General features: G+C 50.4%; 1 protein-coding gene across 1 annotated transcript in view; it reads left to right on the forward strand.

Annotated features, from left to right (window-relative positions):
• CDIN1 (CDAN1 interacting nuclease 1) overlaps positions 1 to 12,835 on the forward strand; it is a 786,301-nt gene that overhangs the window by 433,317 nt on the left and 340,149 nt on the right. The window contains exon 8 of the mRNA XM_086936566.1: positions 7,288 to 7,355. Coding sequence (XP_086792692.1) covers positions 7,288 to 7,355 — 68 coding nt within the window. The remainder of the gene's footprint in view (positions 1 to 7,287; positions 7,356 to 12,835) is intronic.

Raw genomic sequence — 12,835 nt, forward strand, 5'->3', positions numbered from 1 at the left:
TTGACCGTATCGAATGATGCGGAGAGGTCTAACAGCACCAGGGCACAAGGCATTTTCTTGTCTGCCTTGAGTCTCAGTTCATCCAGCACGAAAAAAGCATGACCAATTCCATACTGTGATGGGCCCTGAAACCGGCCTGATTAGATTCTAGGAGATGATTATCTTCAAGATGACGGGAAAGGGATGGAAGAACATGCTGTTCAAGTACTTTGGCCAAGGAAGGCGGCTGCAAGATTGGCCTAGATAATATTTTGGGAAACTTTTGAAAGATTGGAAGTAAAGCTTTCTTCGTCTCCTTGGGGTTTTTTTTTTTTTCCCCCCAAAGATCCGATGATTATGCCCATCTACTCCATGGTTCAGTATATATATTGGTCTGCCCCGACTTCACTATTCATATACTGGCCCTACAGGCATGAAGTTGCCTAGAGGAGCGTTAATAGGTGTATTGTATCTCCCATCTACTTGTAATAAAAAACTGGTTAGTATTAGATTCCTTACCTTAGACTATCCCCAGGCGTCAGACTGGATCCGGAAAATTTTGCGTAGCAGTACTCCTGCGCGTCGGTAGGCGTCGCCGCGTCCGTCGTCGGCGTCGTTGGCGCCGGGATGACGTCGTCGGAGCACTTAGACACCGCCCTCGCGCGCTGATGTCAGTTCTTCTTTTTTGCGTGCCAGCAAGCGCAGGTCTGGAGAAAGTGGTACCCTTTAGTCATTTTTTGACAAAACTTTTCGATCTTTTTGTTCTGTTTTTCGAGTCGAACGACTTAGACGGTGCTGGTAGGGATGCCTGGGTTCAAACCCTGCGTCGACTGCAACCGACTGATGTCGGCTACCGCCCCCTATTGCCGGTGTTTGCATTGCCTGGGGCCCGACCACGATGACAAGTCGTGCCCCTACTGCCTGGCCTTGACGTCGAAGGCTAGGCAAGAGCGGTCCCGCAAGCGCCTTGAGCTCCGGCAGTCGGCCCCGTGCCGTGCCGTTCGAGGTCCCGGTCCGGAAGGTGGTCGAGGGACCGGTCGCGAGGCCGGAGTCATCATAGTTCCGAGAGTCAACACCACTCCCCGGGCTCCAAGTCCTCAGGGAAGAGGCACAAGAAGTCGAAGAGGCGACATCGCTCTTCTGACTCCCCCCGACGCTCGCGCGACATGGCCAGGGGTTCGGGTGACACCGCCCACGCGGAGGCGTCGCGGCCTGCTCTATACCCACCGGTCCCTGGGCAGCACGCGACGCCGGAGGAGATCGATGCCTTCCTCATGGCCATGAGGTCGCTCACTCCTCCGTCGGGTTCTGCGGCGCCTTCGGGCCAAGCGGCCCCGACTGGGAGCCCAAGCGGGCCGGGTGCTTAGGCCCCGGCGCCGTCTGGTGCTTCGGCCCCTGCGCCTTCTTCACTGGCGCAACATCACTTCGGACAGGTGGGTGCTGCAAATCGTCCGAAGGGACTACTCCCTCCCCTTCGAGGCGACCCCTCCAGCCATGCCACCGCAGTACCACTGCGTGTCACTTGAATCTTCTGCGAGAGGAAGTTACTGTCCTCTTGGCCAAGGGGGCCATCGAGCGCGTTCCTGGGCCAGAAGTAGGGTGTGGTTGTTACTCCCACTACTTTCTGGTTCCCAAGAAGGGCAAAGGGGGCCTACTTCCTATCTTGGACCTGCGTAACGTCAACGGCTTCCTCCTGAAGAGATGTTCAAGATGCTGACACTGGCTCAGGTCTTAGCTGCCCTGGACCCGGCAGCCTGGATGGTAGGGTGGGACTTGCAGGACGCTTACTTTCACATCCCCGTCCTGCCAGCCCACCGGCATTACCTGCGGTTCACGGTAGGCCACGAGCACTTTCAGTTTACCGTGCTCCCCTTCGGCCTTACCAGAGGCCCACGGGTGTTCACAAACGTGATGGCGGTGGTCGCAGCTCATCTGCGCAGGTTAGGGGTTTCAGTCTTCCCCTACCTCGACGACTGGTAGTTGAAGGCGGGCTCGCCCCAGACAGTCGTCAACCACCTCCAGGCTACGGCCGACCTCCTGCACCTAATGGGGTTTCCCTCAATGTGCCAAAGTTACACCTGTGTCCCTCTCAGAAGCTCCTCTTCTCGGAGCGGTTTCATCGGAGCAGGTTCTCGACTCTGCGCAGTTTCGGGTTTATCCTCCCGAACAGCGGGTTCGGGATATTCAGGCTCTGATTCCGATCTTTCAGCCTTTATCCCGGGTCTCGGTCAGGTTGCCGCTGGGGCTGATGGCCTCCTGCATCCTTCTGGTGCATCACGCCCGGTGGCAGATGCGGGCTCTGCAGTGGGACCTGAAGTTTCAGTGGGCCCAGCATCAGGGCAACCTGTCCCACCATGTCCTGATCTCGGAGGGCACTGCGAAACAGCTGGAGTGGTGGCTCACGGACAGCGATTGGGTCAGCGGCAGATCCCTCTCCCTACCCCAACCAGAGCACATAGTTGTGACGGACGCGTCCCTCCAAGGTTGGGGGGGCCACATGGGAGAGGCGGAGATCAGAGGCGTCTGGTCTCCGGCGGAGTCCCGGCTCCACATCAACCTTCTGGAGCTGCGGGCGATTCGTCTTGCACTGAAGGCACTCCTCCCCTCTGTCTGGGGGAGTGCAGTGCAGGTGTTCACGGACAACACCACCGCCATGTGGTACTCCAACAAACAGGGCGGGGTGGGGTTGTGGACCCTCTGCCAGGAGGCTCTGCGCTTCTGGCAGTGGCTGGAACATCAGGGCGTGACCCTGGTGGTTCAACACCTGGCAGGTTTTCTGAACGCCAGGGCGGACAAACTCAGCTGACGGTGCATGATGGATCACGAATGGCGTCTGAACTCGGACGTGGCGCAAGGCCTCTTTCTTCAGTGGGGAGAGCCTTGGTTAGATCTATTCACCACCGAAGAGAAGCGCAATGTCATCAGTTCTGTGCGTTGGAATTTCGAAGTCGGCACTCGCTCGGAGCGCTTTTCGTCGTGAGTGGAGTTGCGGTCTGTTGTACGCCTTTCCGCTTATACCACTTCTGCCCAGAGTGCTGAAGAAGATCAAGCGCGACCTGGCCCAAGTCATCCTTGTGGCTCCGGTCTGGGCACGAAGGTACTCGTATCCCGAGCTACTCAGCATGTCAGTCGATCCCCCGATTTGTTTGCCTCTTCAGGAGGACCTTCTGTCGCAGCAGCAGGGGACGGTCCTCCACCCGAACCTGTCCAGTCTCCACCTCCATGCTTGGAGATTGAGCGGCGACAGTTGAGACCATTTGACTTGCCTCCTGAAGTCTGTAATGTCATTCTGGCAGCCAGGCGTCCCTACACAAAGTCGGTATACGCCTGCAGGTGGAACAAATTTGTGGCATGGTGCACAGCAAAGCATGTGGATCCACTCTCTGCCCCTCTTTCTGAGGTTCTCCTCTTCTTTCTTTCTCTTGCCCAGCAGGGCTCTGCTCTGGGCACTATCAAGGGCTACCTTTCTTCCCTTTCCGCCTTCTTAAGGCTACCTGATCAGCCTTCTTTGTTCAAGTCCCCGATTGTAAATAGGTTCTTGAAGGGCATCACTCATATGTTCCCCCCTGTTCCTTTCGTGATGCCTCAGTGGGACTTGAACCTTGTACTAACTTATCTGATGTGTGCTCCCTTCGAGCCACTTCATAACTGTCCTCTCCGTCTTCTTACCCTTAAGACTGCTTTCCTGGGTGCCAGGAGAGTGAGTGAGCTCCAGGCTCTTTCATCCAAGCCTCCTTTCCTTTCTGTCCATCCGGACTAGGTTGTGTTGCGGACAAGACCCTCTTTCCTGCCCAAGGTAGTCACAGCCTTCCACATCGGGCAGTCCATCTCCTTGCCCACCTTCTTTCCACCTCCGCATCCCTCTAAAGAGGAAGAGTGGCTCCACCGTCTGGACCCAAAACGTGCGCTCTCTTTCTATTTGGATCGCACACGCCAGTTCTGGGTGGATGACCAACTCTTTGTTGGTTATGTGGGCGCTAAGAAGGGGCGGGCGATGCACAAACGGACCATCTCTCGGTGGGTCGTCTTGTGTATCAAGGCATGCTACTCTTTGGAAAAGAAGGAGCCTCCTGTTGGGCTGAGGGCCCATTCCACTCAGGCCACAGCGGCTACTACTGCCCTGGGCGGGGAGTCCGCTTGCAGGACATCTGTCAGGCAGCTACGTGGGCCTCGCTGCACACGTTCGCAAGACACTACTGCCTGGACAGCCAAGTCCGTAGGGATGGCTTCTTTGGCCGTTCCGTCCTCCAGGACTTTCTGCTGTGATTATTGGTTCGCAGACCCACCACCAGGGTTGGTATTGCTGGGGTATCTATTCTAAGGTAAGGAATCTAATACTAACCTGTTTCTTTCAGATGCACAAGTTACTTACCTTCGGTAACGATATATCTGTAAGAAACAGTAGTTAGTATTAGATTCCTTACCGCCCCACCCATCCTCCCCGTTCTGCGAACCGATATCTAGGATTAATGTCATCCCCTTTCAGGGCCCTAGTTTCATGGCACCAGTGTTGGTTTTTATCATGGCTCTGCGTTTCTGGCGCGGAAAAGCAGTGTTTAAGAACTGACGTCAGCACGTGAGGGCGGCGTCTAAGTACTCCAGCGACGTCATCCCGGCAGCTACAACGGACACGGAGCCGCAGACGATGCCTATCGACGCGCAAGGGTACTGCTACGCAAAAGTTTCCGGATCCAGTCTGACGCCTGGGGATATTCTAAGGTAAGGAATCTAATACTAACTACTGTTTCTTACAGATATATTGTTACCGAAGGTAAGTAACTTGTGCTTCAGGCTTGGATTCCGATCTTTCAGCCATTATCCCGAGTCTCGCTCGGGTTGACACTGCAGCTTCTGGGGCTGATGGCCTCCTGCATCCTTCTGGTGCATCACTCCAGGTGGCGGATGCGGGCTCTGCAGTGGGCCCTGAAGTTTCGGACGGAGTGAAATTGGAGGAAGAAAAACCAAAGGCCTGCTTCCTCTTAGAGACCCTGCTCCCCACTTAGACAAGGAGTCAGTTCCTCCCCATGCTACCAAGTCTCCTGGACCAGGGGAGAGAGGCATTCAAAGAACCAGCAGGCTGCAGGTCTGTCACACCTAGGACAGAGAAGAAATACAAACACTCCTCTAAAGATCCTACTTACATCCAGGGATCCGTTACGGCTGACTCCATCATTGCAGCAACAGCTAGGAAGAGGGCTAACGTTCCCACAAACTCAGGCCCACCACCAGACAAAGAAAGTAAGAGGATGGACTTTACTAAAATAGTCCACACACTAAATTTCCGGCAAGCTTGTAAACAGGGTAAAAACATTAGTTTAAGAAATGCTGGTGTAGCTGTATCTAAAACATTTATTGGTTTAAATGTATTGTTGAAAGCTTATGAATGCCAGTCATCCCCTGACAGGTACAACTCTGGTCTGTTTAATGTACTAAATTAATCAGGCAATACTTTATCAAATATCAAGGTCTTTAGTATTAGATTTATTATATAATCTATAACTGTCTTGCTTTGAAGGATGGTTATTTTTCCTTTCGTGAAAACTTGAGTTAACTTCAATATACCTCAACAATTCTAGACACTGATCACCCTTAGCTCTGCAATATTTAAAGAGACACATGAGTAAGACAAAGGATGACCTTTCAGAGCTGTTCCAAATTGATCTTGTCAAGGTTCCCACTTAGGGTTTACTGTTAAAGTTTTTTTTAACAGCAACATAATGGAAGAGTTTTTCCTCCCAATGTGTCAAGCAGAATGGTGTAGGATGAAAGAGGCATTGTCAGTTGATCCTAGGACTGTTAGCGATTGGGATTAAGATTTTGTTGGACACAAAACAGGGAGCCGATCCGTCAGTGCAACTGGGTAGTATGCAGAGTAATTTGAACTGGACGCCATTCTCGATGTACAGTCAGCGTCTTGGTAAAACGTTGGGTAGCACGATCATGCACTTTTGAAGAAAGTTTTTAGGTGCGCCTTAATAAAGTCAACAAAGTTGAGCTGTAAGAATGCCTTAGCTCTCAACAATGAATGCTCTTGAAGAAAAGGCATTAGATGGGTGGTTTTCCATAAAGATAAGCAAATAGAAAATATGGCTTGTCACTTTTATTACATGAGCTGCCCATTGGTACTATCCCCGGATATTGGTAATTTTCTATCCCTCTGGAGACATGTCCTGCTGGCCAGAACGCACCGGTCTAAATATAGTTTATTTAGCTATTGGAATTTCTAAACACAACTTCTATTCCAAGATTGGTTTCCTGGTGATTGCTTGATAGCTCTGGGTATATTTTGTAGAACCGTGGAGGTTGGTGACCCTGTAGTAAACTACTGACTAGTGGCTTCCTAAGATGTCTTGATCACCCTGTGAAAAATAAATACAAACTTGGTGAACATTATCGGCGCCATCTTGCCCCTTTCCAGGCCCATTCGTGCGCGTAAGCGGCAGCCATTTTGAGCACCATGGCCTCCCTGCCCCCCCACTAATAGCCAGCGCGTCTCTCTCTCTCTTAACCTCGCAAGCATTCCCCCGCACACTGACAACCCCCCGCTCTCTCATGCCTTGGGTCATAAACCCCTCTCCAGCGCAGCTCCACCACTGAATCCCATCCTGTTCCCAGCGCGACACCTCCCTTCATTCCTTTCATGGCCTCAAACCCTTTTGATGCAAACCCTCTTTTTCTGTGTCCCCGTTTGTCTTCCTCGTTCCCAGGCTGCCACCTGACCCTGCGGATACTGTTTATTACCCCGTACAGTAGGAAGCTTCCCCTCCCCATCAAAAGACCCCCGAACCGATCAAAGCCCCCACCCCATGAGGTCCGATCAACCCCACGCATTCCGTGAATCGGCGGAATGCCCTGCTGTGCGACCACCATCACCTGTTGTGACCGGGGTGGGGAATCCAACTGTAAATGTATGTGGGAACGGGTCTGGAGGGGAGATTCCGAGGATGTTCTTTCAAGTATTAAAATATTACGAGAATGTGTTATGTGCAATAAAGGTCGTAAACTCTAGTATAAGAGGCCCGGCCTCAGAGATGTGGTTAGAGCACCTCGTGACGATACTTGCTGTCTGAATTGATGTGTTCTCCTCCGGAGAGAATAAAATCCTCGTTTCCCGCCTTCCAGTCTCCAGCGCCTGCTTCTTCATTGATTAATATTGGTGGGTCATAGAGGCGATACCGCCGGGCAACATAAAAGGGTCTTTGGTTACCGGTTGTCTTTGGAACCCTTTTTAACAACCCTTAATGCAGATATTCTCTTATATTTTGAGCATATTTAAGCTCCTCGTATTTCCTTGACATTGCACCTCAGCTCCATCGGACACGAGCATGAAGTCTTGCTGCGGGAGAAACTCCTGGAGAACAACCTATCCTTCCTCGGTAAGCTTTCAGTCGCGAGTCGTACATTGTATTGTGGTGGGTGAGAGGTGTTGTAAATAAATGAAAGTGTTGAAGACCTCGAATGGCCCATCGACATAGACTGTCAGACTCTCAAAGACGCAAGTGACCTCTTAATCCAGTCTGCAAGCGGTGTGCCAGAGATGTCTCAAGTTTTGTTATATCCTTGATTTCTTCCTACCCTAAGTAGCCAAGAAAGCTTTGACTTTTGTATTTTTTCAGTGTAATATTTTTGATTGTATATGTTTCCCATTATGTCAAGTTTATATAACGTATATTCAGGTTCTCCAGAGTATTTTGTGTGCAAGTTCCTAGATTGTGGTGTTTTTATTTTGTCAGAAATCAGGAATGAGTGTAGAATTTCTCGTGTCTTGACTATTACTATATGACATGCATGTCAACAAAAATATACTCACAAATTAAAAGATGTTAAACTAATTTTTGGAACGTTTGGCGGTAATGGGTCGGGGTGGGTAGAGCTATAAGGAGAGGGAAGGCGCCAAAACGTAATATTCATATATTTTAACATCCACAGTGGATCTTTAGCCAAGGCCACAAAAAAAGAGGTGGACTGATTGAGACCAAGCTTGTTATAATGTCAACGGCCGCTGTTGGCTGCGAACTAAATTCGGTTAAAGGTTTTTAAAGTGATTGGAAAAAAACGAGGTAAAAAGTGTATTGTTAACTGTGCGAGAAAACTGACCAAATTACTGACATTTGAATCTGATTCCATAAGCTGTGAAGAACAGTTCAGTTGTCTTCACCCAACTTTATGTGGGACCCTTGAACTTCAGCAAGTCCATGTAAGCCGCTGACATAAAACAAAATTCTTGGTGCGCACATGTGCCCAATCTCCAGAACATACATGTTTCACCACGGAGGTATAGAAAATGACTTTTTTTCATCCATCCACCGTCTGAAAAATCATATTTGCTTGGCCGGGTAGGAACTCTAATACAGGGTTCTTTGACATGTTCAAAATCATATGCAAATTTTCTGCCATTTACACTAAGGGTGCTCTTTCGCCTGTTGGGCCTCATGACCGCAGGAATGTTGAATTTCAATGTCTATATGGGGCATGCAGCGTTAATGCTACATACTACCTTACGATTTACAAAAGGGGGTGGTGATGAACAGAGTGTCTGAATTGAGCAGACCACTCTTACCCAGTCCAAAGATCAGGGCTTGATCCATCACCGTTATTTATCTCACTGCCCCATCCCAGCTCAGAACCTGGCTATATGCAAATCAGTCTGTCCCTGGCCCAGTGCATCATGGGAACAGGGCAGACTAAACTACCAAGCCAATTCTTTACCAGAAAGGAGACAAGCTACCGGGGACCGGTTTCTGGCATTTCAGCCTCTTCGGCCCGGCTTGCTTGAATCCTGATGGAGCAGTGAGAAAGGGACTCATGTCTGAGTATACCCTGCCACACCTATAGTGGCCAAAATCGATTTACAAAAGGGGGTGGTGATGAACAGAGTGTCTGAATTGAGCAGACCACTCTTACCCAGTCCAAAGATCAGGGCTTGATCCATCACCGTTATTTATCTCACTGCCCCATCCCAGCTCAGAACCTGGCTATATGCAAATCAGTCTGTCCCTGGCCCAGTGCATCATGGGAACAGGGCAGACTAAACTACCAAGCCCATTCTTTACCAGAAAGGAGACAAGCTACCGGGGACCGGTTTCTGGCATTTCAGCCTCTTCGGCCCGGCTTGCTTGAATCCTGATGGAGCAGTGAGAAAGGGACTCATGTCTGAGTATACCCTGCCACACCTATAGTGGCCAAAATCGATTTACAAAAGGGGGTGGTGATGAACAGAGTGTCTGAATTGAGCAGACCACTCTTACCCAGTCCAAAGATCAGGGCTTGATCCATCACCGTTATTTATCTCACTGCCCCATCCCAGCTCAGAACCTGGCTATATGCAAATCAGTCTGTCCCTGGCCCAGTGCATCATGGGAACAGGGCAGACTAAACTACCAAGCCAATTCTTTACCAGAAAGGAGACAAGCTACCGGGGACCGGTTTCTGGCATTTCAGCCTCTTCGGCCCGGCTTGCTTGAATCCTGATGGAGCAGTGAGAAAGGGACTCATGTCTGAGTATACCCTGCCACACCTATAGTGGCCAAAATCGATTTACAAAAGGGGGTGGTGATGAACAGAGTGTCTGAATTGAGCAGACCACTCTTACCCAGTCCAAAGATCAGGGCTTGATCCATCACCGTTATTTATCTCACTGCCCCATCCCAGCTCAGAACCTGGCTATATGCAAATCAGTCTGTCCCTGGCCCAGTGCATCATGGGAACAGGGCAGACTAAACTACCAAGCCAATTCTTTATCAGAAAGGAGACAAGCTACCGGGGACCGGTTTCTGGCATTTCAGCCTCTTCGGCCCGGCTTGCTTGAATCCTGATGGAGCAGTGAGAAAGGGACTCATGTCTGAGTATACCCTGCCACACCTATAGTGGCCAAAATCGATTTACAAAAGGGGGTGGTGATGAACAGAGTGTCTGAATTGAGCAGACCACTCTTACCCAGTCCAAAGATCAGGGCTTGATCCATCACCGTTATTTATCTCACTGCCCCATCCCAGCTCAGAACCTGGCTATATGCAAATCAGTCTGTCCCTGGCCCAGTGCATCATGGGAACAGGGCAGACTAAACTACCAAGCCAATTCTTTACCAGAAAGGAGACAAGCTACCGGGGACCGGTTTCTGGCATTTCAGCCTCTTCGGCCCGGCTTGCTTGAATCCTGATGGAGCAGTGAGAAAGGGACTCATGTCTGAGTATACCCTGCCACACCTATAGTGGCCAAAATCGATTTACAAAAGGGGGTGGTGATGAACAGAGTGTCTGAATTGAGCAGACCACTCTTACCCAGTCCAAAGATCAGGGCTTGATCCATCACCGTTATTTATCTCACTGCCCCATCCCAGCTCAGAACCTGGCTATATGCAAATCAGTCTGTCCCTGGCCCAGTGCATCATGGGAACAGGGCAGACTAAACTACCAAGCCAATTCTTTACCAGAAAGGAGACAAGCTACCGGGGACCGGTTTCTGGCATTTCAGCCTCTTCGGCCCGGCTTGCTTGAATCCTGATGGAGCAGTGAGAAAGGGACTCATGTCTGAGTATACCCTGCCACACCTATAGTGGCCAAAATCGATTTACAAAAGGGGGTGGTGATGAACAGAGTGTCTGAATTGAGCAGACCACTCTTACCCAGTCCAAAGATCAGGGCTTGATCCATCACCGTTATTTATCTCACTGCCCCATCCCAGCTCAGAACCTGGCTATATGCAAATCAGTCTGTCCCTGGCCCAGTGCATCATGGGAACAGGGCAGACTAAACTACCAAGCCAATTCTTTACCAGAAAGGAGACAAGCTACCGGGGACCGGTTTCTGGCATTTCAGCCTCTTCGGCCCGGCTTGCTTGAATCCTGATGGAGCAGTGAGAAAGGGACTCATGTCTGAGTATACCCTGCCACACCTATAGTGGCCAAAATCGATTTACAAAAGGGGGTGGTGATGAACAGAGTGTCTGAATTGAGCAGACCACTCTTACCCAGTCCAAAGATCAGGGCTTGATCCATCACCGTTATTTATCTCACTGCCCCATCCCAGCTCAGAACCTGGCTATATGCAAATCAGTCTGTCCCTGGCCCAGTGCATCATGGGAACAGGGCAGACTAAACTACCAAGCCAATTCTTTACCAGAAAGGAGACAAGCTACCGGGGACCGGTTTCTGGCATTTCAGCCTCTTCGGCCCGGCTTGCTTGAATCCTGATGGAGCAGTGAGAAAGGGACTCATGTCTGAGTATACCCTGCCACACCTATAGTGGCCAAAATCGATTTACAAAAGGGGGTGGTGATGAACAGAGTGTCTGAATTGAGCAGACCACCCTTACCCAGTCCAAAGATCAGGGCTTGATCCATCACAGTTATTTATCTCACTGCCCCATCCCAGCTCAGAACCTGGCTATATGCAAATCAGTCTGTCCCTGGCCCAGTGCATCATGGGAACAGGGCAGACTAAACTACCAAGCCAATTCTTTACCAGAAAGGAGACAAGCTACCGGGGACCGGTTTCTGGCATTTCAGCCTCTTCGGCCCGGCTTGCTTGAATCCTGATGGAGCAGTGAGAAAGGGACTCATGTCTGAGTATACCCTGCCACACCTATAGTGGCCAAAATCGATTTACAAAAGGGGGTGGTGATGAACAGAGTGTCTGAATTGAGCAGACCACTCTTACCCAGTCCAAAGATCAGGGCTTGATCCATCACCGTTATTTATCTCACTGCCCCATCCCAGCTCAGAACCTGGCTATATGCAAATCAGTCTGTCCCTGGCCCAGTGCATCATGGGAACAGGGCAGACTAAACTACCAAGCCAATTCTTTACCAGAAAGGAGACAAGCTACCGGGGACCGGTTTCTGGCATTTCAGCCTCTTCGGCCCGGCTTGCTTGAATCCTGATGGAGCAGTGAGAAAGGGACTCATGTCTGAGTATACCCTGCCACACCTATAGTGGCCAAAATCGATTTACAAAAGGGGGTGGTGATGAACAGAGTGTCTGAATTGAGCAGACCACTCTTACCCAGTCCAAAGATCAGGGCTTGATCCATCACCGTTATTTATCTCACTGCCCCATCCCAGCTCAGAACCTGGCTATATGCAAATCAGTCTGTCCCTGGCCCAGTGCATCATTGGAACAGGGCAGACTAAACTACCAAGCCAATTCTTTACCAGAAAGGAGACAAGCTACCGGGGACCGGTTTCTGGCATTTCAGCCTCTTCGGCCCGGCTTGCTTGAATCCTGATGGAGCAGTGAGAAAGGGACTCATGTCTGAGTATACCCTGCCACACCTATAGTGGCCAAAATCGATTTACAAAAGGGGGTGGTGATGAACAGAGTGTCTGAATTGAGCAGACCACTCTTACCCAGTCCAAAGATCAGGGCTTGATCCATCACCGTTATTTATCTCACTGCCCCATCCCAGCTCAGAACCTGGCTATATGCAAATCAGTCTGTCCCTGGCCCAGTGCATCATGGGAACAGGGCAGACTAAACTACCAAGCCAATTCTTTACCAGAAAGGAGACAAGCTACCGGGGACCGGTTTCTGGCATTTCAGCCTCTTCGGCCCGGCTTGCTTGAATCCTGATGGAGCAGTGAGAAAGGGACTCATGTCTGAGTATACCCTGCCACACCTATAGTGGCCAAAATCGATTTACAAAAGGGGGTGGTGATGAACAAAGTGTCTGAATTGAGCAGACCACTCTTACCCAGTCCAAAGATCAGGGCTTGATCCATCACCGTTATTTATCTCACTGCCCCATCCCAGCTCAGAACCTGGCTATATGCAAATCAGTCTGTCCCTGGCCCAGTGCATCATGGGAACAGGGCAGACTAAACTACCAAGCCAATTCTTTACCAGAAAGGAGACAAGCTAC

Source organism: Lissotriton vulgaris, chromosome 9, assembly GCF_964263255.1.
Source record: "Lissotriton vulgaris chromosome 9, aLisVul1.2, whole genome shotgun sequence".
Lineage (NCBI taxonomy): Eukaryota > Metazoa > Chordata > Amphibia > Caudata > Salamandridae > Lissotriton > Lissotriton vulgaris.